General features: G+C 45.7%; 1 protein-coding gene across 1 annotated transcript in view; it reads right to left on the bottom strand.

Annotated features, from left to right (window-relative positions):
- The window catches only part of CFAP61 (cilia and flagella associated protein 61), a 75,853-nt gene that overhangs the window by 14,931 nt on the left and 35,252 nt on the right, over positions 1 to 25,670 (bottom strand). Inside the window, 5 exon segments of the mRNA XM_062489516.1 lie at positions 2,626 to 2,915; positions 7,748 to 7,895; positions 9,792 to 9,960; positions 13,419 to 13,517; positions 23,315 to 23,442. Coding sequence (XP_062345500.1) covers positions 2,626 to 2,915; positions 7,748 to 7,895; positions 9,792 to 9,960; positions 13,419 to 13,517; positions 23,315 to 23,442 — 834 coding nt within the window.

Here is a 25,670-nt window from a genome sequence, read left to right as displayed (position 1 = left end):
GGAAATATCAGAAATTAAACTTGTTCAGGGGAAATGTCCTCCTCATTCCAGCTGTAGCAATGGAATGTCAGTCAGCAGAAGTTGCAGAGGCCGAGGACCCCAAATCCATAAATTCCTGCTCTGAGTCTCAAAGGAAAAGTCCAGTGATAACACTCAGTGATTTGTCTTCTCTGTGCATGGGCACAGTCCCTCTCCTGGGGCACAAGGAAGCAGAGCTCCTGTCCCCCACAGAAGCTGGGCCAGCATGACCAGCACTACAAAGCAGGTGGTGCTGGGAGCAGGCAGCAGATTCAGGAGAAGCAACAACCACGAGCAGCACCCTTGAAGCTTTCTCTGGCAAAGGACAAACTGAGAGCTGGAAGAACACAGTCCCCGAATGAGTGCAAGACAAGAGTGCCCACTGGACTTGAGAAAGGAATAAGAATGACACGGCTGAAAGATGGTTTGAACAAGAGCACAGTCTGCAAAGGGCCAGGACTGACTGTCTCATCGCTCTGAGAGTTTGTGAAGCCCCAGAGCCCCCACAAACAGCTTTTCCCACCAGCACTGCCCTCAGCTTTTAAAACCATCAGACAACAAGTTGCTGCCCCTCCAGCAAGCAATACTCCTTTATAGGCTGAGGAAAGGGTGGAAGGATCTCAGATGAGCACATTTTCCCTTGCTGCCTTCAGTCCTGAACAGCCCAAGACTTAATTGTGCCAGGACACAGCAGCATCTGTAATCTGTCCTTCCCTTAGTGCCAGCTCAGGACAAATCTGTGACCAGGGTAAAGGTGTTAGCCAGTTGTACCCCCAAAGAGCTTTCTAGGGGCCGAAGGGCAAGTATCAGAGACTCGACTGGCTGAAAGAAGAGGCACGGAGAGCTGGAAATGTTAGCAGCACTGGCATAAGCAGAGATGCAGCAGTGGAGGAGCCAGAGCCCTTGGGCTTGTTCACAGATAAACTAAGTCATGAACTACGCACAGCTAAGGGAATTTTGGCCAGCTCAGAGAGCCAAAAATCAAGGAAGCTCTGCCCATGAGGGCAAGAGGACCACACAGCCCCACAGGCCACTGGCTGACAGGCAGGACAGTGTCACCAGAGGGGAGGGGACGGCTGCAACCTCCAGGCGGGAGCCATCTGTCAGCCCGGGCAGGAGGGAGGGAGGGAGGGAGGCTGCTGCTTTAGGGAAAGAAGAGATTTTCTCCTGTTGTTTTTATCCTGCAGGACTCAACAAATTAAGTCCCCAAGAACTGCCAATCAACAGTTGATACTGGCTGAAATCCCAAAAGGCCCAGAGCTGCTGCAGAGACTGTTCCTGCAGAGCCTGGTCTCTCATGAGTGCAGCTGCCTTCCTGGTGGAGCTGCTCTCCAGAGCCCACTCCTCTGAGTTCAGCCTCCCAGGCGGCTGGAGGCAGATACAGGAGCCCTGTGCAGCAGCTGAACTGGTTTTGGAGAGTACAAAGCCCTTGACATCACAAATAATTGCGGGTCTTTCATCTTAGAGGCTGTGAAAGAGCCTCCCTCCTTCCACAGGGAAGGATCATGGATGGAGGAAGCACGAGCATGGGGCAAGAATAGGCAGGAGAAAGAAAGCCCAAGGCAAGAGCATCTGAAGGAACAGTACAGGCTACACAGATAGAGTGGTGGGGAGAAGGGGGGGTGGGCTGAAGGGGAGCTGGTCAGTGGATACCAAGTTGCAAAAACAAGAACCACATTGAGATCCTTGTGGAAGGATAAAAACAGAGAGATTTCAAGGAAAAAGGAGAGAACTTAAAAAGCCGCATACAAGGAGAAAGTGGGAGGAACATCACTTCTGATATGGAAACCAAAGTCATGCTATTGAGAACAGTGCTGTGTGAGGTCGTCACCCCCATCATGAAGCCCTGTGTGAAAGAGAAAAGGGCCACAGAGCAGAGGGGCCAGCAGGGACCCCGACACATGGGGAGCTCTCTGGAAGAGGCACAGGGCTCACCCTCCCCACAGCTGACCCCCCCAGCTGCACAGAGGAGGGCACATACAGTGAGGAACGCAGTGGGACTTGGTGGCTCCCTACAGATACTGGTTTTGGAGGGACTCACTCCTGTGGATTACCCCAATAAAGGAAAACAGAACTATGCTGACCCTTAGGAAAGGCTAGAACCTGCCCCCATTCTCAGAGCAGAGCCACAGCTGTGAACATGCCTAGAGCTTCCATGAGATATTGGTACTGGAAACGAAAAAAAATTGCAATCCTTGATGCAGAGGGAAATAAAACATGTTTTCCTTAAGTTACATACTATCCCAGTGGCTGTGGCTTCTACTACGACAATCAAATGCACATAACTATAGACAGGAGTAAGTGCACATTTAAATAAGAAAAGGATTTCTGGAAGTACTTTGAAAATGAATTAAGAGTATTTGTCACTCAACAGTGAACAATTACTTGCGTGTCAGGCGACTTAAATACATTTTAATCCAAATCAGTCAGGGCATTAACAATAGATTTATTCGGATTTTTTAGAAACAGTCGCTGAGACTAAGAAGTGAATGTTCGATCTCCCAGGGACAACGAGGAAAGAAGGGGCCGGTAAACGTGACGGGCTTTTTACCCGCGAGGGGGCAGGTAAGCGGGATGGTTTTTGCGGAGCAGGGAGCGTGTACTCACGGAGCACTGCAGCCGGAGCGGCTCTGCGGCACCGGTGAAGGCAGCCCAGGTGATGCGGCCGTGCTCGTCCCGGCCCCACCGTGCCAGGACGCGCTCCGGGTGCACGGCCGCGCCCGCCTCTGCCAGCGCCTCCCGCACCCTGCGCTGCACCGCGGCGTCCCCGAGGCAGGCACCGGCAGAGCTGAGCGGAGCCTGCACCAGATGGATGCGGGAACCATCAATCCCGAGGGATAAGAGGGCTTCTACCGTGGTGTAAATGTCAATTGTATTCCCGTAGACAATGGCGTTCCCTAAGAGGGGAAAAAAAAGGGGGGGGGAAAAGATTTCTAAGACGTACAATGAAAACCTTATTAGTATAACTCAGATGATAATAACATGGAATTGCTCTCTTTGACCCTCTTATTTCTCTGATGCTATGAAGCAAACAATGTTACCTAGCAACAGCAGCTAAGATAATTTAGTGAAGAATCTGTACAAAACATCCCACAAAGTACGCAAGTACTTCACACAGAAGTATGATATTTCATCCTGACCCCATAATTTAAAATTATTCTGATTGAAAAGCCTCTAGGGGTAAATCAATCAATCAATCACCATTTTTATCTTGTTCTCCCCTCTCTCCATAATTTTGCTCATTCAAAGGACTGATGGAGGGGGGAGTGGACGGAATCAAATTCAATACACCATGCAGAAAACCCTCACAATCCATGGAAAGGTCAAGTTATAGAAAACAAGCCCTTGTGCCACATGGAGGTCACCAGTGCTGCCTCTCCCTTCTGCCAAAGCCTGATCTCCAGAGAATGGGGATGGCCCTGCAGAGGTCCCTGTCCCTGGTGGTGGGAAGAGCTCGGCACCACTCTGAAGGCAGCTGCACATGGCACAACACCAGCCCAGAGCCACTTCTGTCCCTGCTCACTGCTGGGAGCTCGCTCCATCGCTCCATCCATCCGCTGTGACAGCAGCGTGTGGGAACTGCTGCTCCTTCTGCAGAGCGTCAGCACCAGCACACAAACCACTCCTGAATCCAGCTCCATCCTCCTCTGCAGGGCAAAGGGAGCTCAGACCTGATCCACCCCTCCAGAGCTGCAGGGCAGGGCCCTGCTCATTCTCCTGAACTTCTCCTGTGCCACTTCAAACAGCACAGTCAGACCTGAGCAGGAACACAAGGAGGGGAGTGTCTGTTCTGTGTGAGTACAACAGGACCCTCCAGCCTAAGGGCTAAAGCCTTCCTGGCAATAAGAGAGGCAGAGCTGGGAGGCAGCAGAGCAGCTGTGTGTTTTATCTCAGGATGGTTTCATATAGAACACACCAACAATCCTCTGAGCAGGACTTCAACGTGCTCCTCTCCCCCCCATTCCCTCTGCCCCGCTGCTTGGAACAGGAAGCATTTGTCTGCTCTGTGATCCACCAAGCCTTTGAGCAGCCCCGGCAAAAGGGCACAGCTTGTAGGGAACTCCTCTGTGGGGCTAAGGAGTCTCAGCAAAGGGCCAGAGCTCAGCCCTGCCCTGCCAGCTCTCTGTGCCACAGCCAGCAGGGTTCAGACGAGGCAGAACACCTCCACCTGCCTGCCCATGCCCACATCAGCTCCCGTGGTTCAGATCTGACCCGTGAGCACAAGGATGCCTCAAAAGCACCTTCCCATGGCTCGTGTTCCTCACCTGGGCAGTGCTGGGCAATTCATCTCAGTGTGGCATTTCCTTCTTGTCACAAGTGGCAGCAGCCCCTAGGCCCTGAATTGTATTATTTCATGGGCTAAACTAATCTCACTGGACCATGTTTTACTGCATGAGATGCAGGGCAATACTAAACTGAGCATGCACACTGCCCCAGCTCCCAAGAGTATTAATGATAAAAATGTTAACAGATGTTCTACTATTCCCCTTTGACTACACAGTTATTTTATTTGTCCCTATCAGGTTGGCTACTTGTGGCTGCCAAAGAAACATCTCTCTTCATAGCTGCCAGAGAAAAGACCTGCCCCATGAGTACACTGCACATCAATGACACAAAACATGTTTTTACTGTTTGCAGCAATGAGCCAAGGGACGGAACCGTTTTACCTGCAAATGCATCAGTTGCAGTTTTACCTGTAAATGCATAAGAACAAAGAGACCTTACTACTTTCCTAAATATCACAGAGAATACAGGAATGCTCCAGTGTGTCCATCACTGACCCAACTTCCCAAGCCAGAAGAATCTGTCCCCTAGCTTGTGTCTGCCACGACACCTGTATGCAGCTGCACTGGGCTAAGGAGAGTGCCAAAAGAGAAGACAGATGTAAGCCTAATTGTTTTTTCCCTGCTGCAGCAGGGCATAATGTAAGAAGTATTACAATCTCCTGTTAAAGAGCAGCTTTGCTATACTGATTTTTATTAACACCATGTGCTGACAGTGCAGGCCAGGACGTGCTGGGCAGGTGCTGACAGCCTCATGCTACATTTACACATTTTCAATTTGCAAGGAGTGAAACGAATGAGGAGTGAAGAGGATGCCATGGCTGTGGCTGGAAAAGGAGGATGAGGAGGGCTTCCCTGAGGCACAGCCAAGCAAAGCTCCATTTTGACTGCAGGGCAAGGCTGGGCTGAGACCCTTCACCCTCAGGCAGCAAAGGACCCTCAGAGAGAAGCTCAGCTCCTGCATTAGACACTGGCATTTGGGGATGGACAAGATCAGATCAGAGTCCTACATTTCTCAAGGAAAATTAAAATTCTGTTTTATATGGTAATATTAAATACAACTGCATTAGATCAGGGAAAGCAATGCTCCTTTACTGACCTCTTGTAAATCAACAATTTACTGCTTCTGCTTATTACAATATTAGTGGCTTTTTAGATGACAGTGCTAGTAGTCTAGGAACTGCAGATATTCATTATGGACTGAAATTATGTCCACTGAACAGAGAGCAGTTCCTCAGGATGCTTTTATTATTTAACTACATGAAAATGTATGTATCTGTGAGTAAACATAATAACCTTCTACAGAAAAAACAGCCATAAATAAAGATCATTACAGTAGTTTTATCGTTTATTACCTGAATGTCAGCGTCCTGTTGCAGAGCAGACTCATTAATTTTCCACAAGTAGAAGCACAAGATTTCAATGACCCTAATGTGACCTGAATCTTTGCAGTTTGCAAAAGCTAAAGGAGAAATCCGGTATGAGCTAAAGCATTGGTGGCTCCACTCAGTGATTCATGCAGTAGAATTTTAATGCAAGAGTATTCCTACAAACACGCTTTTAATAAGGCAGTAAACTATGCTTAGGTGAAGAAAAAAAAATAATTGCTCCATTTTGGGCCATTAAAGCAGTTTTGTTCCTTACTTTACTTCCATCCTACTTTTATTTTCATGGAAAGTGCAGAGCTAATAGGAGATGAATTTCAATTAGTCCCAATTACAGCTGTAATAGGTTCCATGCATTAGGTGGCTGGGTTTCATCAGTGAAGCCACAGTGGCAGCCGTGGGGCCATGCTTGCCCTGCTCCCAGCCCCTCAGCAGCAGCAAGGCCTCCCAGAACCCTGGCACAAGTGTCAAGACTGAAAGAATGATGTTTGTAAGAAACACAACTGGAAAAAGAAGCAGGGTGAGGAAGAAGAGAAACTGAGATCAGCGGAGGAAGTCCTCTCCAGCTGGCACTCCGCACAGCAGTAGAGAATGTGATGGGAAGGGCAAGGAGAGGGAACTGAAGCCAGAGCAGGGGGAAAGGGCAAGGTGTCACATCTCTCCTAGACCACATCTCCACAAGTCCCTTCAGACCAGCCTCATGAGTGCTGCGAATTTCCCTTCCTTCTCTACGCATGAAGCCAGGCCAGGGCCTCATTAAGAGATGCAAAGCCAGCAGCAATAACAAAGTGAAGTTGAACACCCATGACTTCAGCACTGCTGCTGGAGAAGGTGCACTCGTGCCAAGGCAAATGAGACACCGTGGTTATGCCCTTTGCTGCAGAGTGACTGATCCTCCCTGGCACATCCCTGCGCAGGGGCACCGCAGCACATTCCCAGGACCGGGCACACGGGTAGTCCCATAAAGGACTAGCAGCAGCAAACAGGGGAAGCTAATACCTCATCTGTCCGTGCAAACCCAGCTGCTGTACCAGCTGGAGGACAGGTAGGGCCGTGTGGGCAGGGCTGGTACCAGCTGGAGGACAGGCGGAACAAGACGGCTCCAGAGGCCAGGAAGCTGGCTGAGAAACACTGCCATGTTTATGGACCCCTATGCTGATCACAGCAAGACCTGAGGGATGATAAAGGAATTTCCAATGTTTTTAGAACTTCCCTAAAGGACTGCCAAGCAGGTGTGAACCTTGCACCATACCAAATCACTGCCAATTCTCATTACACTCCACAAGGTAGGTAAAACACATCTTCAGGAAAGTCCTGCTCTTGCACTCTGCCAACAGGAACTCCCCCCGCCACACACACACACACACACACTAAGACAGCTTTCCTGCTCTGAACTGTCCTGACTTAGAGGCAGCAGGAACTGACATTTCATGAAACAATTGACCCTTTGGTCTCTGTTTCTCTAGTTCAAAGCTGACTCAGAAAGCTGGATGGTCCCAGGTATCTCCCACAGCGCACACACAGTGGATGAATTAGTGAACAGACAAACAGAGCACACATGACAAGGTCAAGGAAATGCAGGGATGGTGCACATTGGCATAAATGTCAGATTTTAAGGGTTAAAAAGCACCAGGAGTTTGCAGCTCTATGTGAAAATCTAACTGATGCAACTGAATACAATGCTGACAGACACATCCTAATTTAGACTTATTTTCTTTGTGCTATGCCACAAATCTAGATATTTTTCTATATAGTAGAAAACCACATCCACTAATTAAATTATTATTTCATTGGCTAATTAACAACTCTGGACAGATTTGCATTTGGGACTCATTTGTATATAATAACTGTAGATAATTAATCTATCTCAAACCTTTCTTTCCCAGCTAAATATGCTGGGTATCAAAAATAACAAAAAATTGTAAATTAATCTAGAAAACAAAGCATAGCAGATGAAAGACTTTGTCAGAATTCACAAGGCACCAATTATAGGAGGGAATAGAGGAAATAATAAGCCTGGGAGCCATCTCTGTGAGTGGGTGTGCTAACGAAGCACCTTACCTGTGGAGTTGCCAAGGTTCTCCTCCAGCCAGCGTGCTGCCTCCAAGCAGTCCTGAGCATCATTGAGAGTGAAGTGATTGGGAGGGACTGTCCCCAGGTATCTCTGTGGCCACTGACTCGTGATTTCGCTTCCGGCAGGAGCCATGGCCTGGAGACACGAGTGGGTGAGTGGATGCATGGCACAGACCTTGGAGATGTTAAATCACAACGACACTCTCACTCTGGCAACCCAAGGGCTGCTGCTCTGGCACATCCCAGCCTTTTATTACACTCAGCAGCAGCAAACACTCCCAAGGCCAGAGGGAACACGGACCCCACCGACCTGAGCGTCCACACGTGTGCAGGTGTTCCCTGCGAAGGGATGTGGGTGACCACTCCAAACAGCGCTGCCAGTGCAAGTGGAGGCACATGGCAAATGCCTAGATCTGCACAGCAAACAGCAGAAATGTCCCAACACACAGCAAGGGCTCTCAGCAGCTCTCTGAATAACAGATCACCTGAAATGAATGGCCCTTGGAAAGTCTTTGTGAAGCCAGACTGCCTCCACCTTTTGCCAGCAAAAATCAACCTTCTACAACGACAGATTTTGTCCCAGAGAAAGGGATCACAACCTGCCTGATGGTTCAAATTTGAAGATTCACTAACATGTTCAACTGTGTAATGCTGCTTTACAACAACAAACTCGGTCTGAGCTGTACGAAGGAAAAAGGGAATCTTGTCTCTGACCTCCTCAGCACCACCAAGCCACATACTGAACCATGCTCTCACTGCCAGCTGGATCAGCTGAAATACTGCTGGATCATATAAAACAAGGCACGACACCGCAAGATCTTACTCAGCAAGTAAATCTCTAAATCATAACATAAAACGTTTTGCTAAGCATTAATTTGACTGCTTACCAAACAAGGAACAATTTATAAAAAGGGTGGACCAGAGCTCCATGTAATAAAACAGAAGCAACTAATTTCTTCTTATCCTTTTGTATTTGAAATTGAGAAGCTTGAAAGTGAGAACAGATGATGATGGGATTTCTTCTCAAAGGCAGATAAAAACTACCTTTTTCCTTGCTGTCCTTATCTTTCTCCCCCACTGCCGTTACTTCCCATAAATTATTTTGCAAGTCAGAGTTACCTCCAAACACCTTTTCCCAGGAGCACTGTTCCAGCCCACACTTTAGTTTTTGTTCCATCCCTGCTGAGCAGTGCCCATGGGCTGCTGTTTAAGCATGGCTCTGCTCTGAGACGGGATCCCAGACTGCAGAGCAAGGTGCACACAGGCAGCCAGACACTGCTGTGGGACAAGGCACAGCACTGCAAAGCTGCAGACATTGCTCACATCTATCTCCTGATTTTAAAGGCAAAATGCCTTGCTCACAACTCCTACCCCAAACCACCCATGTAAGGCAAAGCCCTGCAGCAAGGGGGCTGGACCAAGCTGCCCATTTGGTTAGGTGACCTGATGGCCTCATAGGGATACAGGAGCCAGAACAGAAGCCACCCTGCCCAGGGAGTCTGAGTGGAAGCTGGCCCTGTAGGGCTGGAGCTCAGTTTGACTCCACATCTTACATGCAGCTAAGGGTCTGCTTCAATCTCACTGGAAACTCAGCTGCGTGCTACAACACCAAGCAGCACCACGGACGTGCCTAGGCACGGTCATCACATGAGATGAATAATTAATTTGATAAGGAACTCTCTCTGTTTCCAAAACTAGGTCAAATGGTGTTAGACCAGCTGGAGTTAAGTCTCCTGTGGCTGGGACCACATGTCAGTTGAGCCTGCTCCTTAGCAGGTGTAATAGTCGTGGTGGCAAAAACACAGGCAGCTTTGCCTCCTGCCCAAGTTAACCTGCTGGTGGGAAACTCTGCCTGACCCTCCTCTCCTCCAGCTTTGGCAGCAGCACCAACACGGCCCAACCTGCTGCACTCCAGGACTGCAAACTGCTGCTGCTGCTTCCCTGGCTGAGGCTGCTCTGCCTAACCTCAGGAACAGCCTTCACTGTAGGAAACCTGGGAACACTGTGCTGGCTCTCCCTGCACACAGCTCACCTGGTAGCTCTGTCCCATGCACAGAACCAGGTAGTCGTACGGCACTTCCCTCTCCTTGGAAACAACAACGTATTTGGCACTGCGGTTTATGCCTGTCATCTTACCAACCACGACGTTAACCCATGAACAAAGTGACATCTGTGCATAATCTTCATCGTTAAAACAGTGGCTGCAAAGAAAGAATATCTGTAAGTGACATTTCGGCAGCTGACAGCAGGCATTAATTAGACATCTGGTGAGCTCGGCCCAGGCCCCCAGTGGTCCCGCCTGTTCCCTTGCTGGGAGTTGACTGCAGCCCAAGGTGAAAGATGAGGCTTTAGGTAATACTCAGTTACAAACTGACAACTTTCTGCTGAAACCAAACAAGCTCTCCCAGCGCTGGGCCTTACAATCATGTAATTCAAGAACAAAGTCAAATTTACGCTTTAGTTTGCTTTTCCTTCGCAGGCTGATGTGAGATAGAAGCTTTTGAATCTACAAAGAAAATAATTCAACAGTCCAATCTTTTCTCCAAGACTTCCTTATTCAGCTTTTCCCCAGCTTTCCTTCCTTTTCGATTCAGCTTCACCAGTCATAGCTAAGGTGAGACAAACACAGGAAATTCACCCTACCATTTTAGCACCAGTACTCCAAAAAGGTTTAAAATAAATAGAAATCTAGGAAAACAGTTGTCAGAGCTAGAAGTAAAAGGCAGAGATGTCAAGTCTCCTATTGGTGGCCCTTTTCCAAAAGAACTTTTCACAATACAAGAATGACAAATACCAAAAGCACACTAAACTGGTCCTGAGCTGTTCAGCGCTCCAGGATGTTCAGGGTGTGCATGGAGCACCCATCACAAGCAGCATGCTCTGACAGTGTCAATTCCATATCACTACCCTAAAATCACGTGTTGGCTTTGACAGTCTCAGGCAAGGTTTGCTTTTCTCAGGTTTTAGGGGTGTTACAACCTGCTCCAAGCAAAAAGCATCAGATATCCCTACATGTGAGAGAAGTAATAAAGATGTAGAAGCTGCTATTTTAAAAGCCAATTTTAAAGCAAAACCCAAATGGAACAAAACCGCTTTTTAATGCCTCAGTAATGAAAATTACAATTATTTCCAAAGGTCTTTTAAGGCTCAGAGCCTGCCCATACCAAGTATGTCCAACCAAGTAAATACCAGGACACTTACTCATTACTGCATTTGTACCACCCTCCCCATTTAATAATAGCCTTCTACAAAGACAAATTTCTGAAGACATGCAACAGACACATCACTATAAAACGTGAGGAGAACCAGAGAGAGAACATTCCCAGCTAGGTCTATTGTGACCCCTGAACCTGGCAATGGCCCACCATAGAAATGCACAAGAGGCTGCTGGCCATTGTGCAGATCCAGTTGGGCTCAACTCCATCCCTCCCCAATCCTGAAAACCTGCACCAAGCAAAGCCTGTCCAGTCAGATTCTTTCAGTAGAACTGGACAAACCCGTTAATAGCTTTGTAGAGCAATGAACTCACAGGATCTAGTGAAAAAGAACGCAAAAGGTTTAAAACAAGCAAAAAAAAACCCAAATAGCTGGTGTCACACAGGTGTCTGGTTTGTGAGACCAAAGCAGCTCAGCAAGAAGAAACACTGAACAAACTACATGGAAGAAGCTGAGTCTCACCCCAGCCAGGGCCTCAGGAGGGGAATGGCCAGTACAGGGACCCTGGGCTTCACCCAGGCTGCCAGCTCAAGTCACCACAGAAAATACATTCCACCTACCAAACTAAGCTCACGGCCACTTAGAGGCCCCAAACCATGGCTTTCTATGTATACTTAGCGATGAAAAATATTCCACTTTCTCCCACAGGCCTCAAAGTGATGAAACAGAAGGGGCTGGCCCCATGCTCAAGCATTTGATGCTTTTCTGTGGCACCGGCAGCTACAGCAGGGAGTGCAGGTGGAACCAGCACTGACAGCTGCTGCTCTGCCCTTAATACCAGGACACATATCCCAACACAGAGCTCCATGTTAATCACTGCTACCAAACTCCCAAAACTGGCATTCAGGATGCCACAGGAACAAACACAGTTGATTTTACAATCTAGGGTATTGCCAGGCTTCCTGCAATGCTCTGCATCTTTTGTACTCACAGATACCAGAGGAAAATAAATAAGGGAAGAAAAACACTGACAATTCTAAGATGTAATAATGCAGGAATCTATAAATAAAATGGACATTAAGGCAGAAGAAGGTTTTCAAAAGCACCTCTATAATTGTGGTGCACAGCTCCCAACAGACTGACACTCCAAAATCACAGGGATGCTTTCAGAAATCACACCCTGCAGAGTTCAATTTTCACTCTTAATCTGCTTTCAGATTTTAACAGCTAAATCTGGTGAGGCAGCTCTGAACTGCAACTTTCTGTCAGGAAGGATACTTTATTAGTACAACTCTTTTCTACAGTGAGCTTCAGAAAAAGACTGCATGTATTTGTGTGAGAACGTAATTCCTTCATTTACTAGACTTGCACTTTAACACACCCCTTTCTACAGCACAAAAAGTAACACAGGCAACTAGTTATACAAAATTATTTGTCAGGGCAAAATTCCAAAGGTGATCAGATGGTTTTAAACAGGTTCCCAGTACACTATTTTCACATCTTTGTAAAGATTTCATTTGTAAGATTCAGCAAGCAGACATGGAGGTGTTTTGTAATTTAAAGGGCAGCCCTTTAGTGCACTGAAGCTCACTGAAGAAAAGATTTGGTAAAATACAATGTCAAGGAGTCATGTGCCAAATCTAAATACTTTACTGTAAATTCATTCCCCAACTACTCAGAATAACTGATTCATTTTAATCCTATGCTTCTCAATGCTCAAAACAATCATGTTCAGGTCCACAGTGATGATTTATTCCAAAATAAAACCCCAAAACACTGTATTTAAATGAGAATGACATATTGTGAATTTTAGAGAGTTAAGATTTTCATCTGACCAAATGGAAGCTATCATATTCATAATGACAGTCCCTAGACAAGGCTCTTCCACCGTTTCCCTTCAGCTGCACAGAGCCCTGGCCTGGGACAAGGGACAGACTGCCACAGCCCAGGGACTGGCACTCACAGCCCACGAGCAGCAGAACTGACACACAACAGTTCTGTCAAACTCATCAACAGCAACAACTGCCCCTGTACCCAGCAAAATCCTCACTGCCACTGCTGGGCTCTGCATCCACCACACACTGCTCTAAGTCAGCCCCTGTTGCATTACCCATATTAATTCCTGCACATTCTTTAGTTCAGCATTATTTAGAACAAAACTCATGGAAGCTAAAAACCAAACAAGATTTAAAAAGCGAGCATACATCTTGTGTCATTTGTCTTCAGCCTGGAAATTCAAACAACCTAAAAATCCTCAGAAAGCAGAGCCCACTGTCCAGGTACAACACAGTGGATTGCCATCCTGAAGTTACGGCTTTGGCACTATTTCCCAACTCACAGTTCTATCCAACTCCTCTTGTAGGTGAGTGCATTCTGGATAGACAGACTGAGCTATTTTGGGGCTCTCTACGGATGTATCTAAAATTTAGGACAAGTTCACAAGAATTATCAAGTGTTATGTTTTCTGCAGGAGCTATGGAAGTGTTTAGATGAGAAGTCAAACCTGTTAATTAAAAATCTTCTATACTTGGAGCTCTGAGGGTCTTTTCCTGGAAGTCCATGAGTGGAAATCAAGGTCAGGTTGTTGAATTTCAGACGGGGCCTGTGGAAAGAAAAACAAACAGATGCAGTTGGAAGAAATTTGGAGGGCACATCAAAGGAACAGCATAGTTCAGAATTCCATGTTCAGGAGGATACAGAAAGCAATTCCTTTACACAGGGAGGCAGTGTCTCTGGATACAAAGAGAAGAACAATTTCTACCGCAGTTTCAGTCATGCTGGGGCAAGGAGGGGGACAAGACTGACACTATGTTGAACTAAATGTGAACTGACATTTGAAAACAAATAAATATTATGAGTGATTAAGCCTTCTAATCTTCAAGGCTTTCTGTAAGTTAAGAATGGACTGATGCAAATGGTACAAAGGAATCAGAATGTTTTTTATCAACCAATGTTAATTTGTTATTCACACATTTAAAAAATATATTCAAACAAAGTTAAAGGTCATACTTAAACCAAGGAATTTCAAGGTTATGGCTGCCCCTCTCAAAATGCATATTAATAGTTTAATTCTGGATTATGGATTATCTGTGGTAAATCTCCATGCATACTCAGGCCAAGCACAAAGTAATAAATAACCTTAATGTAACAGAGTGCATATATTTATTCAGATTATGGGCCTGATTCTCATTTAAATTAAGGTCACTCTGCAGAGGTGGATGTAAATAGAATTTGCTTTTCATTTATGGCCACCTTATGCTGCCTGAGTGATACAAAATGGTCTTCACGTAAATGAGAGCGAGCCTGATGCACGAAGCTGAAGGCAGGGTGTAAGAGTGATGCCATCTGCACACGGGGAGCAAACAACAACTACAGGAACTTCACACACCGACAGAGCACGGCTCCTTGCCCTTTATTTACATGCGATTAATTACATAAACACCCGACATATCCTCCCATCCTCACAGCAAGATTTCCTTTCAGGGTGGAGCTGAAGGCATCTGTACATGCTGCGTGGCATCTTGCCAACAGGTGCCAAATCCAGGGGCTACGGTAACATTATGTTTAAATATTTAATATGTAATTTAATAATATTTAGGATGGAAACATTGTGAGCCCGCATCAGAAACATGGCAGAATCAAGGCTCCAGGCACCATTAATGTGCCTCTTTTGCATGACTGCACGATGATGCCCTTTATTGATCTGGCCACATAGCATTTTCCTCTGCAGATGCTCTACCTCTATTGAGTCCACACGCAGGCATCCAGGATTTCCCCAGTCATATGGTTCTTGTTCCCTTCTTCCCCACTGAGAGGGAGGCTTCAATCAGACCTTTCAGTCAGTACCATTTAGTAACTAATGACTTACTTCTACCTCAGCGCTCCCATGGCATCCCCATATGCCCCAAACATTAATTCATGTTTCTCACTCATTCATCTCGTAGGCATCAAAATGTTGATTAGCATCTCTTGGATGCAGCGAGATGAAACAAGTGGTACCTTTGATTTCCCCTTTACTCTGAGGAAAAGCCAGGCAGGCAGCGAGGTTGCTGGCAGCTCCCCAAGGGCAGGGTGGTGCAGGGGCAGAGCTGCAGAGACACAGCTCCAGGCACAGCTCCACAAAAACACCGCAACAGCCCTGCTTACACACACAGGCAGCCCCCTGCTGCTGCTAAGTGACAGAATTTGGTCAGTGTTTCAGCACAGGCTGGTGGTATTTGTACAAATCACCAGAATATTTAAATAAATAACAAATGTATCTTGTGTTACAAAAGCCTGGCTGCAGAAGCCTAGCTGGCGGGGTAACCCCAGGATTTAAAAGACATTCACACACACAGGCACTTAAAGACAAGCCTGAGCACTCGAGGGGAGCTGTGCTCCTGCCAGCACAGGTGGGGGCATTTTGAGCTTTATTATTTCTAGGCTAACAAAAGGATGGCTCCTTTACTACAGCTTTAATTCCTTACTGGTGCCTAAAAACTCTTAACGGAAGAACAACCAAGGCCCTGGACGCAGGCAGTGGTGTCAGAATAGGGACTGACAGAGATGCTGCTAATAAATATAACAGTGCCTGACACGAAACAGGGCAAAGCAGAGGTTCCCATCTGGTGAAAAAGTCTTCAAGTTCAGAGCCCTGAACCAGTGCAACGTTAAACAAGTGCACCTGCATTTCAGAAGCAAATAATTCCAGCAGGGATTCATGTTGCTGTGGATACAGAGGGAAGAACAGCTCAAAGATACTGGTAAAGCAGGGAGGGATTAGAGTATCTAGGGAAATAAGTAAAAGGTGTTGGGTTTCAGTGCACAGCTCTAGAGGATGGCTACAAAGAAAGTCTGAACACCCTTGTCCTCAAAGTAAAACAGGGTTACCAACTCACTGAGCACAATGAAAAGGTGCTCACTGAGCACAATGAAAAGCACAAAAGAAAAGTTTTAGTACAGTTTTTACATAGATCCTGGTGTTTGTGACTCTGTTAGAGTATTCCTTGTGTATTTCGCTGGATTTTTCTGCCTGATGTCTTGCTACCTTTTTTTTCCCCTTCTGCGTGTGGCATAATGATGGAAGCTTAGATGGTGGAAACTGCCTGAACAAATAATTTAATTAATTGCTTTCATTAAACCCCTCATTATCACAAGTCAAATCACTTCTGCTGCAAAAAACAAAGTGCAGCAAAGTAGCCTCTATGAACCCGAGCATTTCAATTTATTTGAAATCCTACCTTTTCAAAGATTATTTTCCCAGCCATCAATAAAAACCAAAACAAAGGAGTGACAGAAGATAATGCTTTATCTGCCTCCCAAAACTGGTAACTCTGTGGACTGTACTCCTGCGTACATCATCTTTAAACAATAATATCTGAAATTATAACCTATCCAAAAGCAAAGTCTTAATGACATTGGATCCTCAGCCTCACTGCAGCATAACCTTTATAAAAATGGTATCTCTGAAAATAGTAAAAAAAAAAAACAACAAAAAAAACAAACAAACAAACAAACAAAAAAAACCCACCAATTTCAGTGTTGAATAGCAAGATGTGAAAGTCTTGCATTCAACAAAACTTTGAAATCAGGAAGATCGCTGTCCTGAAAGAAAAAAAGGAACACTAGGATTTTTGCAGGGAGGAAGGAGCCCAGAAGCAGGGATGATAAGAGTCTCAACAGGCCATAACCTGTGTTCAAGGCACAGGAGCTCAGCATGTCCAGGTGTCACTCTGTCTGTACAAGGCAGATGGAGACAGTTCTCCTTTTGCCTGCAAATCTAACAATTCATCCAAAGCAGGATTTTTTTTTTTTTCAGGAAACATTTCAAGAACACAGCAATCAGGACTTGACTTGGACAAGAGATTTCTCCAAAAGGAAAAGGAATTCTAACAGATTTCCCAGCTCTACACCAAACTCCAGCTAGAAATGTCCAGCTTAACAAAGGCTGCCCATACAAATAACTGGAAAGAAACCCCACTCACCCAAGTTGTCCCTCCAGGATAAACGTGCTACCCAGCACTACAGCCTTGCTTGGAGCCCCTTTCCAAGCAATGTGTTCCCACTCTCTCTCCCCACTGAATTCCTATGCCAGCCCCAGTGTTTTCCTTTCCCTCTGCTGCCTCTGCCTCCCCACACAGCTGTACTGGGCTGCAGCTGCAGCAGCAGGGTTTGTTGTTTGTACCAACACCTACCAAAAGCACCTCTTCTCCAGAACCTTCTTCAGGGACATCAATTACAGCCCCTGGAGTAGGATTCCAGATTCACTGCTGACCAACAGATGTCCATCTCCAAGTTATCCCTCTACAATTACCAGTAAACAAAGATTAGCCAGTTCTCCCTTGGATCAACCTAAGGAAAAAGGGTTAAGACTGTGAATAAATTTGCTCAACAAAAGAAGGGATAACTGCACAGTGTTTACCGGGACACTTGTCAATGCAAGGGTCAAGGAGGGGCTTTCCATTACAACCTGGCCCATGATAACTCTTCCTCTCTCAGCAAAATATTTCATCATGCCCCAGTTGCTTCCTCCTGGCATTAAAATAACAGGGTCCCTTCAAAAACTCCTATTTTGATGAAACAGTGTTTTGTATATTTTTTTCCCCAGAAACTTCCTCCCAGATTTATTGGTAATTTTATCAGATGCTGTCATCCTAAGAAGAGCAACCTCTAAGTCCAGGCCATGAAAGCCATCACTGTCACCACTTTGGACAACTTAGCAAGAATCCATTAGAGAGCTAAAGAACATTTCCTTCACCCTTTGACTAGCACCCTACAAGGATGTGGGGAGTGTTTCTTTCTCCAGCAATGGTAGCTGGGTTCTCACCAAACTTTGAATTTGATGGTCTACTGCTGAGTAATAATTACATCAGTGAGTTATCAACATTATTCTCATATGAAATCCAAACACAGCTACTAGAACGAAAATTAACTTTATCCCTGCTAAACCCAGGGTAATCCTGTCTCAGAAGCTCTTCTTCTTCAGTTAAATTTGGATTCTCCTGCTAGGTTATATGAACTACTCCTCTCACTCTTACCCCTTCAAATGGTTAGTCCTAGATTTCCTTCTCAGCAATTATTTTACTGTGGTTATATTGCTTGCCTCATCCTCTGTGCTGATCCTTTTCCTAGACTATATGATCAAGCACACCAGAAGTTCTGACTGTGTTGCCTTCCAGTCCCTTTACTAATTTCTATTTTTTAGGTGGCTTTACATCAGTCCACAAGCTTGATTTCTCACTGAACATTACCAAACATGTCTTTTTCCAGTTTCTTCTTTTGAACACCCATCCACCTTACAACTCATTACTCTGAAACACCTCAGCCCCCTCCTGTGGCTTCAATGCTTATGTCCCTTCCAGTCACCTCTCACTTCCCAGCAACTGGTTTTGCTTACAAAAACTAGAGCATCCACTCAAGAGCATTTCCACAACCTAGGTTACTAAAATCCACATGGCAAAGTTCCTGCAGTATGAATTGCTCCATAACAGAGCAGGGAAATCTAAAGAGGACTTTTCCATGTCCACTCAAAACACACAGCTAAATCAAACCCATCCCTACCCTTCCACAGCTACAGCATTCACAAGGGCAGCTCTGCCATCCAAAATCTAAGTTAGCTTTGAGTCTGACCTAATCAAAGCACCATCTGACCATGGCTTCAGCGAGACCACTTCCTTCCTAAAATTCCAATTTCCATTCCACAAGTGTTATGGAATTATATTTCCTTCAAAAATGGCAATTCTTTTTGCAGACAGAAAATGAGGGCTATCTGATGATGGCCTTGGTAGTTAAGTCTCTTGCTGTTTAATCACCCTGCAGATTCCAAACCACAGATGAGAAACATCAACACCATTTTCCACAAATAAAGGTACCATAAATGGGGCAGTAAAACTAAAGTGTGGTAGAAACTTCACCGCTTCGCCCGCTGCTGTCTGAGTGCTACAGTAACACAGAGTGCAGAATCCAGCCTGCTCATAGGACATTCTCAATGTTATTGGCCAATTACCCATGTTTAAACTAAGGTGGTGGGGTTTTTATGGCTGTATACTAGACTGCAATTTTCCAAACTATTGCAGAGGAGGTAAGTATCCTGACTCTATGATGTAGCCTGGTGCAAGCCTGGCAATGCTGCCTTCAGAGGGACACGTTCCCAGATGCCACCAGGCAGACCACCTTTAAACCTGGAAGGCTTGAGGTTTAACCCCTTGTACTCCTCCTGCCAGCAGAACACAAAACTCATCAAAGTTGCACATTCTGATTCCCCCCCCCCCCCCAGTGCCAGGTCCTCACAACATGCGGCTGGCAGCTCTGCAAGGACAGGGACTGAGCTGGGCCAAAACCCCTCATCTCAAACATCATCCTTCAGTTAGTGACCTTCACATGCCAGCACCCTCACTCGGGCCATCAGAGCACACACACAAACAGGAATCAAATCCACAGTAATCACTGGTGGGAAGAAACACAGCTTAGCCAGACAAGTCATTTTTTCTCCACTGCAGCAACCTGCACAGTCTGCTGTGCTTCCAAGCCAACCCTCAGGCAGCCTCAGACTGCTCTGGAGGGCTCAGCACTGCACCTCCTCCACAGCTCTGGGAACAAACTTCAAACCAAGCAACGTATGAACAGAAGAGAAAGTGGTACCATCTCTTCCATGGCTTCAGCAGAGAGCTGGAGAGCCTCGGTGCAGTGCTCGCACTGAGAATGCTGCTGTGTTTGAACTGCATTGATCAGAGGTACCAGGTTACCAGGCTCAGAGCTGTGTATGTCCTGCTGAGTCACCAGGAGGGGATGATGGATGCAGCCCAGCATTCTATAAAAACCCTTGTGACTCACTCCAATTCCGAGCAGGCTTTTTATGAGAAAACTGCTATTTCCAAGATCAGCTTTAACACTCACCAGAAAGTATTCAAATACAAAAAGTAACAAGAGAAAATCTACGAATACTTACAAATTTCAAGTGTGAAATAAGAGTTTGGGCTCGGAGAAGTGTTTGCATACGTTCAAAGGGCAAGTATTTCAGGTTGAAATAATCTTATTTAAAACTGCGGACTCAAAAGCAGGACTGTAGCTATAAAATAAGGCCATATTGATGCTAATAGAGTCTCATTCTCTGGCAGAGGCTGTCAGGAAGGCTGATGCTGACCCACATCCTCTCCCCTGTTTGTGCCTGGTATCAGTCCCTGCCGGAGCTCGTTGTGATGCCAACTGTGCAACACGGCCAGCTCTGACCCACGGGATTTATCTCTGTCACAGCCTGAGCTCCACTCACCACAAGCCATGGAAGGCAACAAGGACTGAGGGATGGAGGCTGGTGACACTGAGCACACGGCCTGGGCTTGCCTGGCTCTGAAGGGAAGGCACAGGGAAGCACACGTGTGTCAGCTCATGTGGCAAAGACAAATAGGACAAAACAATGGGCATCACTAACCCATTCATTGCATGTTAGCTCTGTGATCAGCAAGTAAGCACTAACTATTTAATTAGTCAACTAATTAGTGACAGGCAACATGGAAGGCTTCAGATGTTCCCAGACAAATGCAAAGATAAAAAGCCTAATTAACCAGCAAGCATTATGCTAACTACAGCCAAACAGGCCAGATGTGCAGGATATTGTGTGCCCCTTGCTGTGCTGCCAGATAACGGGCTCACAGGGACCCTGTTCAAACCCTGCCACCTCGGAGCTGATCCTGGCTACCCTGAGCCACTCCTCAGGACCCTGTTCAAACCCTGCCACCTCGGAGCTGATCCTGGCTACCCTGAGCCACTCCTCAGGACCCTGTTCAAACCCTGCCACCTCGGAGCTGATCCTGGGCAACTGCAGCTCCCAGTGGGAGACACCATCCTGCAGCAAACAACACAGTCTTATTGTGCTGGATTCCAATTCTACTCTAAATAAAAACTCAGGGCTTTGACAAAAATGTACTTTAATCAAACTGGTTTTTAAATGCAATAATTACTTTAATGCACCCACAGGGAGAAGGAAATAGATTTCATAACAATCTCACATTAAAATACTGTGATTTTAGGCACCATTCAGTTATCATATATCATGTTATGTACATTCCAACATCCTCAGAGAATAAGTCATTGTTTACATCAGGGTTTGGATTAAGGAGGTTTTCAAAACCATGGACTGAAAACAGTTTTCCCTATAATAAAATACCAGTAGTGATTTCCACAGCTATATACAAAGAGGAGGACAAAAGCCAATAGGTTCCCTGCACTGGAACCAGTGACAAGACACTGCTGGGAGTAAGCTCCACAATCCTTAAACCAAGCTTCCATCCCTGCTACCTGGGTTTGCATTCTGCTCCCGGAACAGCCCCTAGGATTAAGTGGAAACACTGGGGTTTGTAATCCCATGTCATTCTGGTCTAACCCTGCTGCCCTGACCATCCCTTTGAAACTAGCAAAGGCATGTAGAAAAAAAAAAAAAAAATCTAAAACCAACCATCACACCTGCACCCCGGAGCCACTGTCACACCAACAGCAGGCAGGCACCAGGCTCTGCCCCTGCAGCGCTGCTGCCTCCACTGGTTACCCGGCCCTGCAGGAAAAAAAACAAAACATCCCTGTGCATCCTCGAGAAAAGCAGCTCTACAGCTGGAAACAGATACCTGCACACACTGCCCGAGCAGCATGGAAAAGCCTAAAGCTCCTTTAGGGTTAGGGTGGGTGAGCAGTGCTCCAGCAGCACTGTGCCCCAGAAGGTGCTGCCTGCCATGGGCCAGCAGGGCTCATTCTCAGGCCGTTTCTCTGCTTAATGAAAAATGTATTTCTTCAGTCTCAAAGAAGTTGGAAACACTTGCAAGATCGTGTTCTAATAATTGCCATATCAGTAAGTGAATTACATTTGTGTGTTTCTATGGTGACTGGTAATGTAAAATAATTAAGTATGAAGAATAATGATGAGAAAACTACTTCCTCTTTTTAAGGATTAGGACTCACAAATTGATTCAATCCAGCTATTTTTAGTGCATGTAACCTTTGCAGAGAATATGAGAAAATTATGAGTAAATTAAACTAAATTGTTTTAAAAGGCCCTCACATTGATCAGGAGGCTATTTGCTGCTGATGTGAAAATTAAAAACTAATCTTTCCCAAATTTATACCTCTATTAATATAAATTCTGTGAAACTGCACTAAGTGCTGCCTGCTGGCTCTGCAGCTCTCCGAGCAGCACCCCGTGTCTGAGGCTGGGTGCCAAGACAAGCTCAAGGAGGATGTCTCCTGTAGCAACCCTGACAGGGTTTAGTTCAAACTCAAGCCCTGGCTGCAAAGGCTCGGCCGAGGGAGTTCCAAGGGCAGCACCTGCAAAGGCTGCTCACTGCAGACAGCCTCAGCTGGAACACCTGGAGCACAAACACCCTTAGGCTTCCCTACAGTGCCCTGTAATGAAATGGCAGCGACAAACAGCACAGGGTGAGCAACAAGAAATGGGTTAGCAGCTCTAAAGGAGAGGTTTAACTGAATCTGGGTGGAACTGAAAGCCAAAAGGTATTGAAAAGAAGAGGGGAAGAGGAAACTATTTACCCTGAGATGGGATGCTTTTACAGGTTAGTCAAGAACTAAGAGAAGGGCAAGAAACAGAAATGTTCTTCTGCACTGCTCCAGCAATACAACAACTATAAAGCACTCCAACTTATTCTTCTCTTGATGTATTGAAAATATCATTTGTGATGTTATCAATGGTTGTTATGGAAATAGAAATTCCTGGCTTAACGGAAAAAAGAAAAAAAAGACAGAATTTTCTATTCTCCGCTCACCATAAAAGCACCAGACTCTCTCAGTTCTTGTTGCATCTTGTTTTAAGAATCATCTTCAGAGTTTGAATTGTATATTAATTTCTGTAAGTCTTTCGTGACATTTCTAGTGCGTGTGATTAAACTCTACATCCTCACAGTGTGACTCCCCAGTGAACCCCTGGGAAGTACAACAGTGAGACATCAGAGAGAGCACTCTGTCCTCATGCTGGGGAGGCTGCTCAACAGCAGAACTCATCCACAGGTTTCCCTGCCTCAGACTTGGGGAAGGGGGGATTCAGACAGGTTTGAGATCCCACCAGGGATCCCACCAGGCTTTAAAGGCCAATACTGCTTGGGAGCACATGCCAAGGGGCATTGACTACACCTCCCCCCACAGGATGGAGGTTTAAGAACAATGGCCAAAGCAACTTCAGGTATTTTCAATTCTCATTTTCAGTCTGCCTTCGCCTTAAGGATCCACGTGCAACTGGGAGTTGCTTGGAATCCTGTGAGCCCCAAGCATCCAGCATCCATCCTTCCATCCACAGGTGCTCAGACACTGAACATCCAGTACACTGAGACAGACTAAAGGAATGCTTTAAATGCAAGAAACAACCCCCTTCAAACAAAAGGGAGCACATGCTTTTCAGAAAAGGAAATAAAATTAAAAACTTACCAAAAAATCAACGTTTCCAGAAAAGAGATTCCAACGTCAGATGCACCAACCACCACAATTCTAGTGTTGATACACACTTTTGATTCCAGAACCAGCTTTCTATTTATGTGGTTCAAAGAATATTTCAGCTGTCAAAAAAACATGTAAGACACAGAGATGCATTTAGAAAATAGTCAAAGCCTGCTAGGAATCATTAAACTCTCAGCGATGCATTACCCTTGCATTCACACAAAACTGCTTCTGGCTCACTGACATGACTAATACCATTTTTCTGTGCATGGCACCAGGTAAATGGTACTAAAATATGTGGAATATGTGCATGTTTAATAGGTCACAGAAAATTACAACAGCTGAACGTTGTGGCTTCTCCTGAGCAAGATGCTCTGGAATCCTTGCAGGAGAGGACAAAACACTGCCTCTGCTTATCACTCACTGCCATTTATCAAACACCTCAAGAATTAGTATTTCCATATTGCTAAGGCCATTTTTATACCTCCTAGAGCAGCTTTTACTCTTGCTGGTTCATTTACGGAAATAGTTTTACCTGTAAATAATTAGGAACTTCTATTTTGAGTGGGTTTGTGTGTTTAATTGAAAAGTCCCTTTCCAAAATTATCCTTCTCTTTTCTTAAATGTAGAGTAGCTACCTGGAAAGCCAGGCTGCCACATGAGTAAAAGGGTACCTCAACACCACTTGGACCACTACTGCACTCACAAATCTTACTGCCATGTTGGTAGTTACTAATTTCAGCTTCCACACCACTTCATGCACATTCTGGCTAGGGGAATAATCTCCACGTGGGGTTTTTTTTTCATGTGTCTCCAGGTCTCACTACCTAACAGAGACTCAAGACAAACACGCAGCTAAGAGACAAGAGACACTACTAACTACTGTTAGATTTTTTTTCCCCCACCTTGACTATATTTAGCGCTCAAATTTCTGACAAAAGACAAGAAAATACTTTATTGCCAAGTACAATACACTGAATTTTTCCTACTGCCCTGGGTTGCCTACATTCTCATGTCACAGAATGGGTAACTGCAGGTTCATAACTGCACTGGGAAGACCAATACAAAATGGAGCCACTTTTGTTATTTGTCAGACACTTCCCCTATAAATTCCTGCTGTGGCACTTAGGAAGGAAGCAATCTAAGGCTTCTAACAGGTTTTCCTCTACTACAAATAGGAGACAGCACTAATAAAATTAAGTCCTCTAAATTCCTCCTCTGGAAGTACATTAGAAATATATTCTCTATATACCAGCTGACAGAGTAACTCAATAGATGAAGAGTAAGTACTTTCTTTGAAAGCTGTGGTAATTACATGGGCCTTCTCAATTAAGTACATGGCACATTGAGATCCCCAAGAGATCTTTTATGCCATGTGTTTGCACCGGTGGAGCTCCACAGCTGAGGTTTCAGCACAGCCCCACCACACTGTGGAACTCACTAGAGTGCTGTCCAGTCCCTTAAGGAAGCATTATGGATCAATTCCCTGCCCAATGGCATGACTACACAGCAAGTCATTCAGAATGCAGCAAAATTAAATGTCACCTTTGGTCAGGCAACGTTATTTTTTACTGCCAGATAAATGTTCTTTGAACTGCAGTTCACCACAGTGCAACGATGACATCCAGTGGTGAGCCAGATTCATCTCAGAGACTGGACTGCCCTGGGAGAATTCCAAAAGGTATCTCAAAAAGTGTGCCAGCCCAGGGTGGCTGCTTACCAGAGGTCAGCTGCGGGGCAACCAGCACATGCCCACAGTGAAGAATGCCTGGGCAAAGGACAGAACCGCCTGCTGCAAACCAGGGTTATGCAGGACACTGGCAAGTGCCTACAGAGAGCCTCCATAATCCCATTCAAAGCCAGTGCTCCTGAAATGCTTGAACACTCCTTACACAAGGATCTGCCAGCAAAAAGGGTTTTAACCATAAATTAAATCATACAGACTACATCTGCAACACTTCCACATTTCAGAAACTGACAAAGCCCTTTGTGTTTCCTTGAGAGTGTACATCTTTAGAGGAGATTTTAGGAAACGAGAAGAACCAGTGCCAAGTATTACGGACACCCCGCACTCCTTCAACTCAAACTCTGACTGCATTTCCTACAACACCCTAAATGGTTATGCCCCAGCCACAGGAGCTGATGCTCAGCCCATGCTGACACGTGTGGTGCTCTCCCAGTCCCACAGCAAGGCAAGGAGGACTCTGCACTCTCACCTTGGCACTCACATTCCTGGGATTGGCAGACAGCAATTCTGACAGGCTGGGTTTTGCTGCACACACAGACTTGTAACTTCCTACAAAAGCAATGACTTCTGGAGAAAAAATGATGAATTGATGTTTGTGTT

Source organism: Cinclus cinclus, chromosome 3, assembly GCF_963662255.1.
Source record: "Cinclus cinclus chromosome 3, bCinCin1.1, whole genome shotgun sequence".
In the NCBI taxonomy this organism is placed as follows: Eukaryota; Metazoa; Chordata; class Aves; order Passeriformes; family Cinclidae; genus Cinclus; species Cinclus cinclus.
The sequence above is the reverse complement of the archived record's forward strand: the minus strand, read 5'-3'. Positions and strand labels throughout refer to the sequence as shown.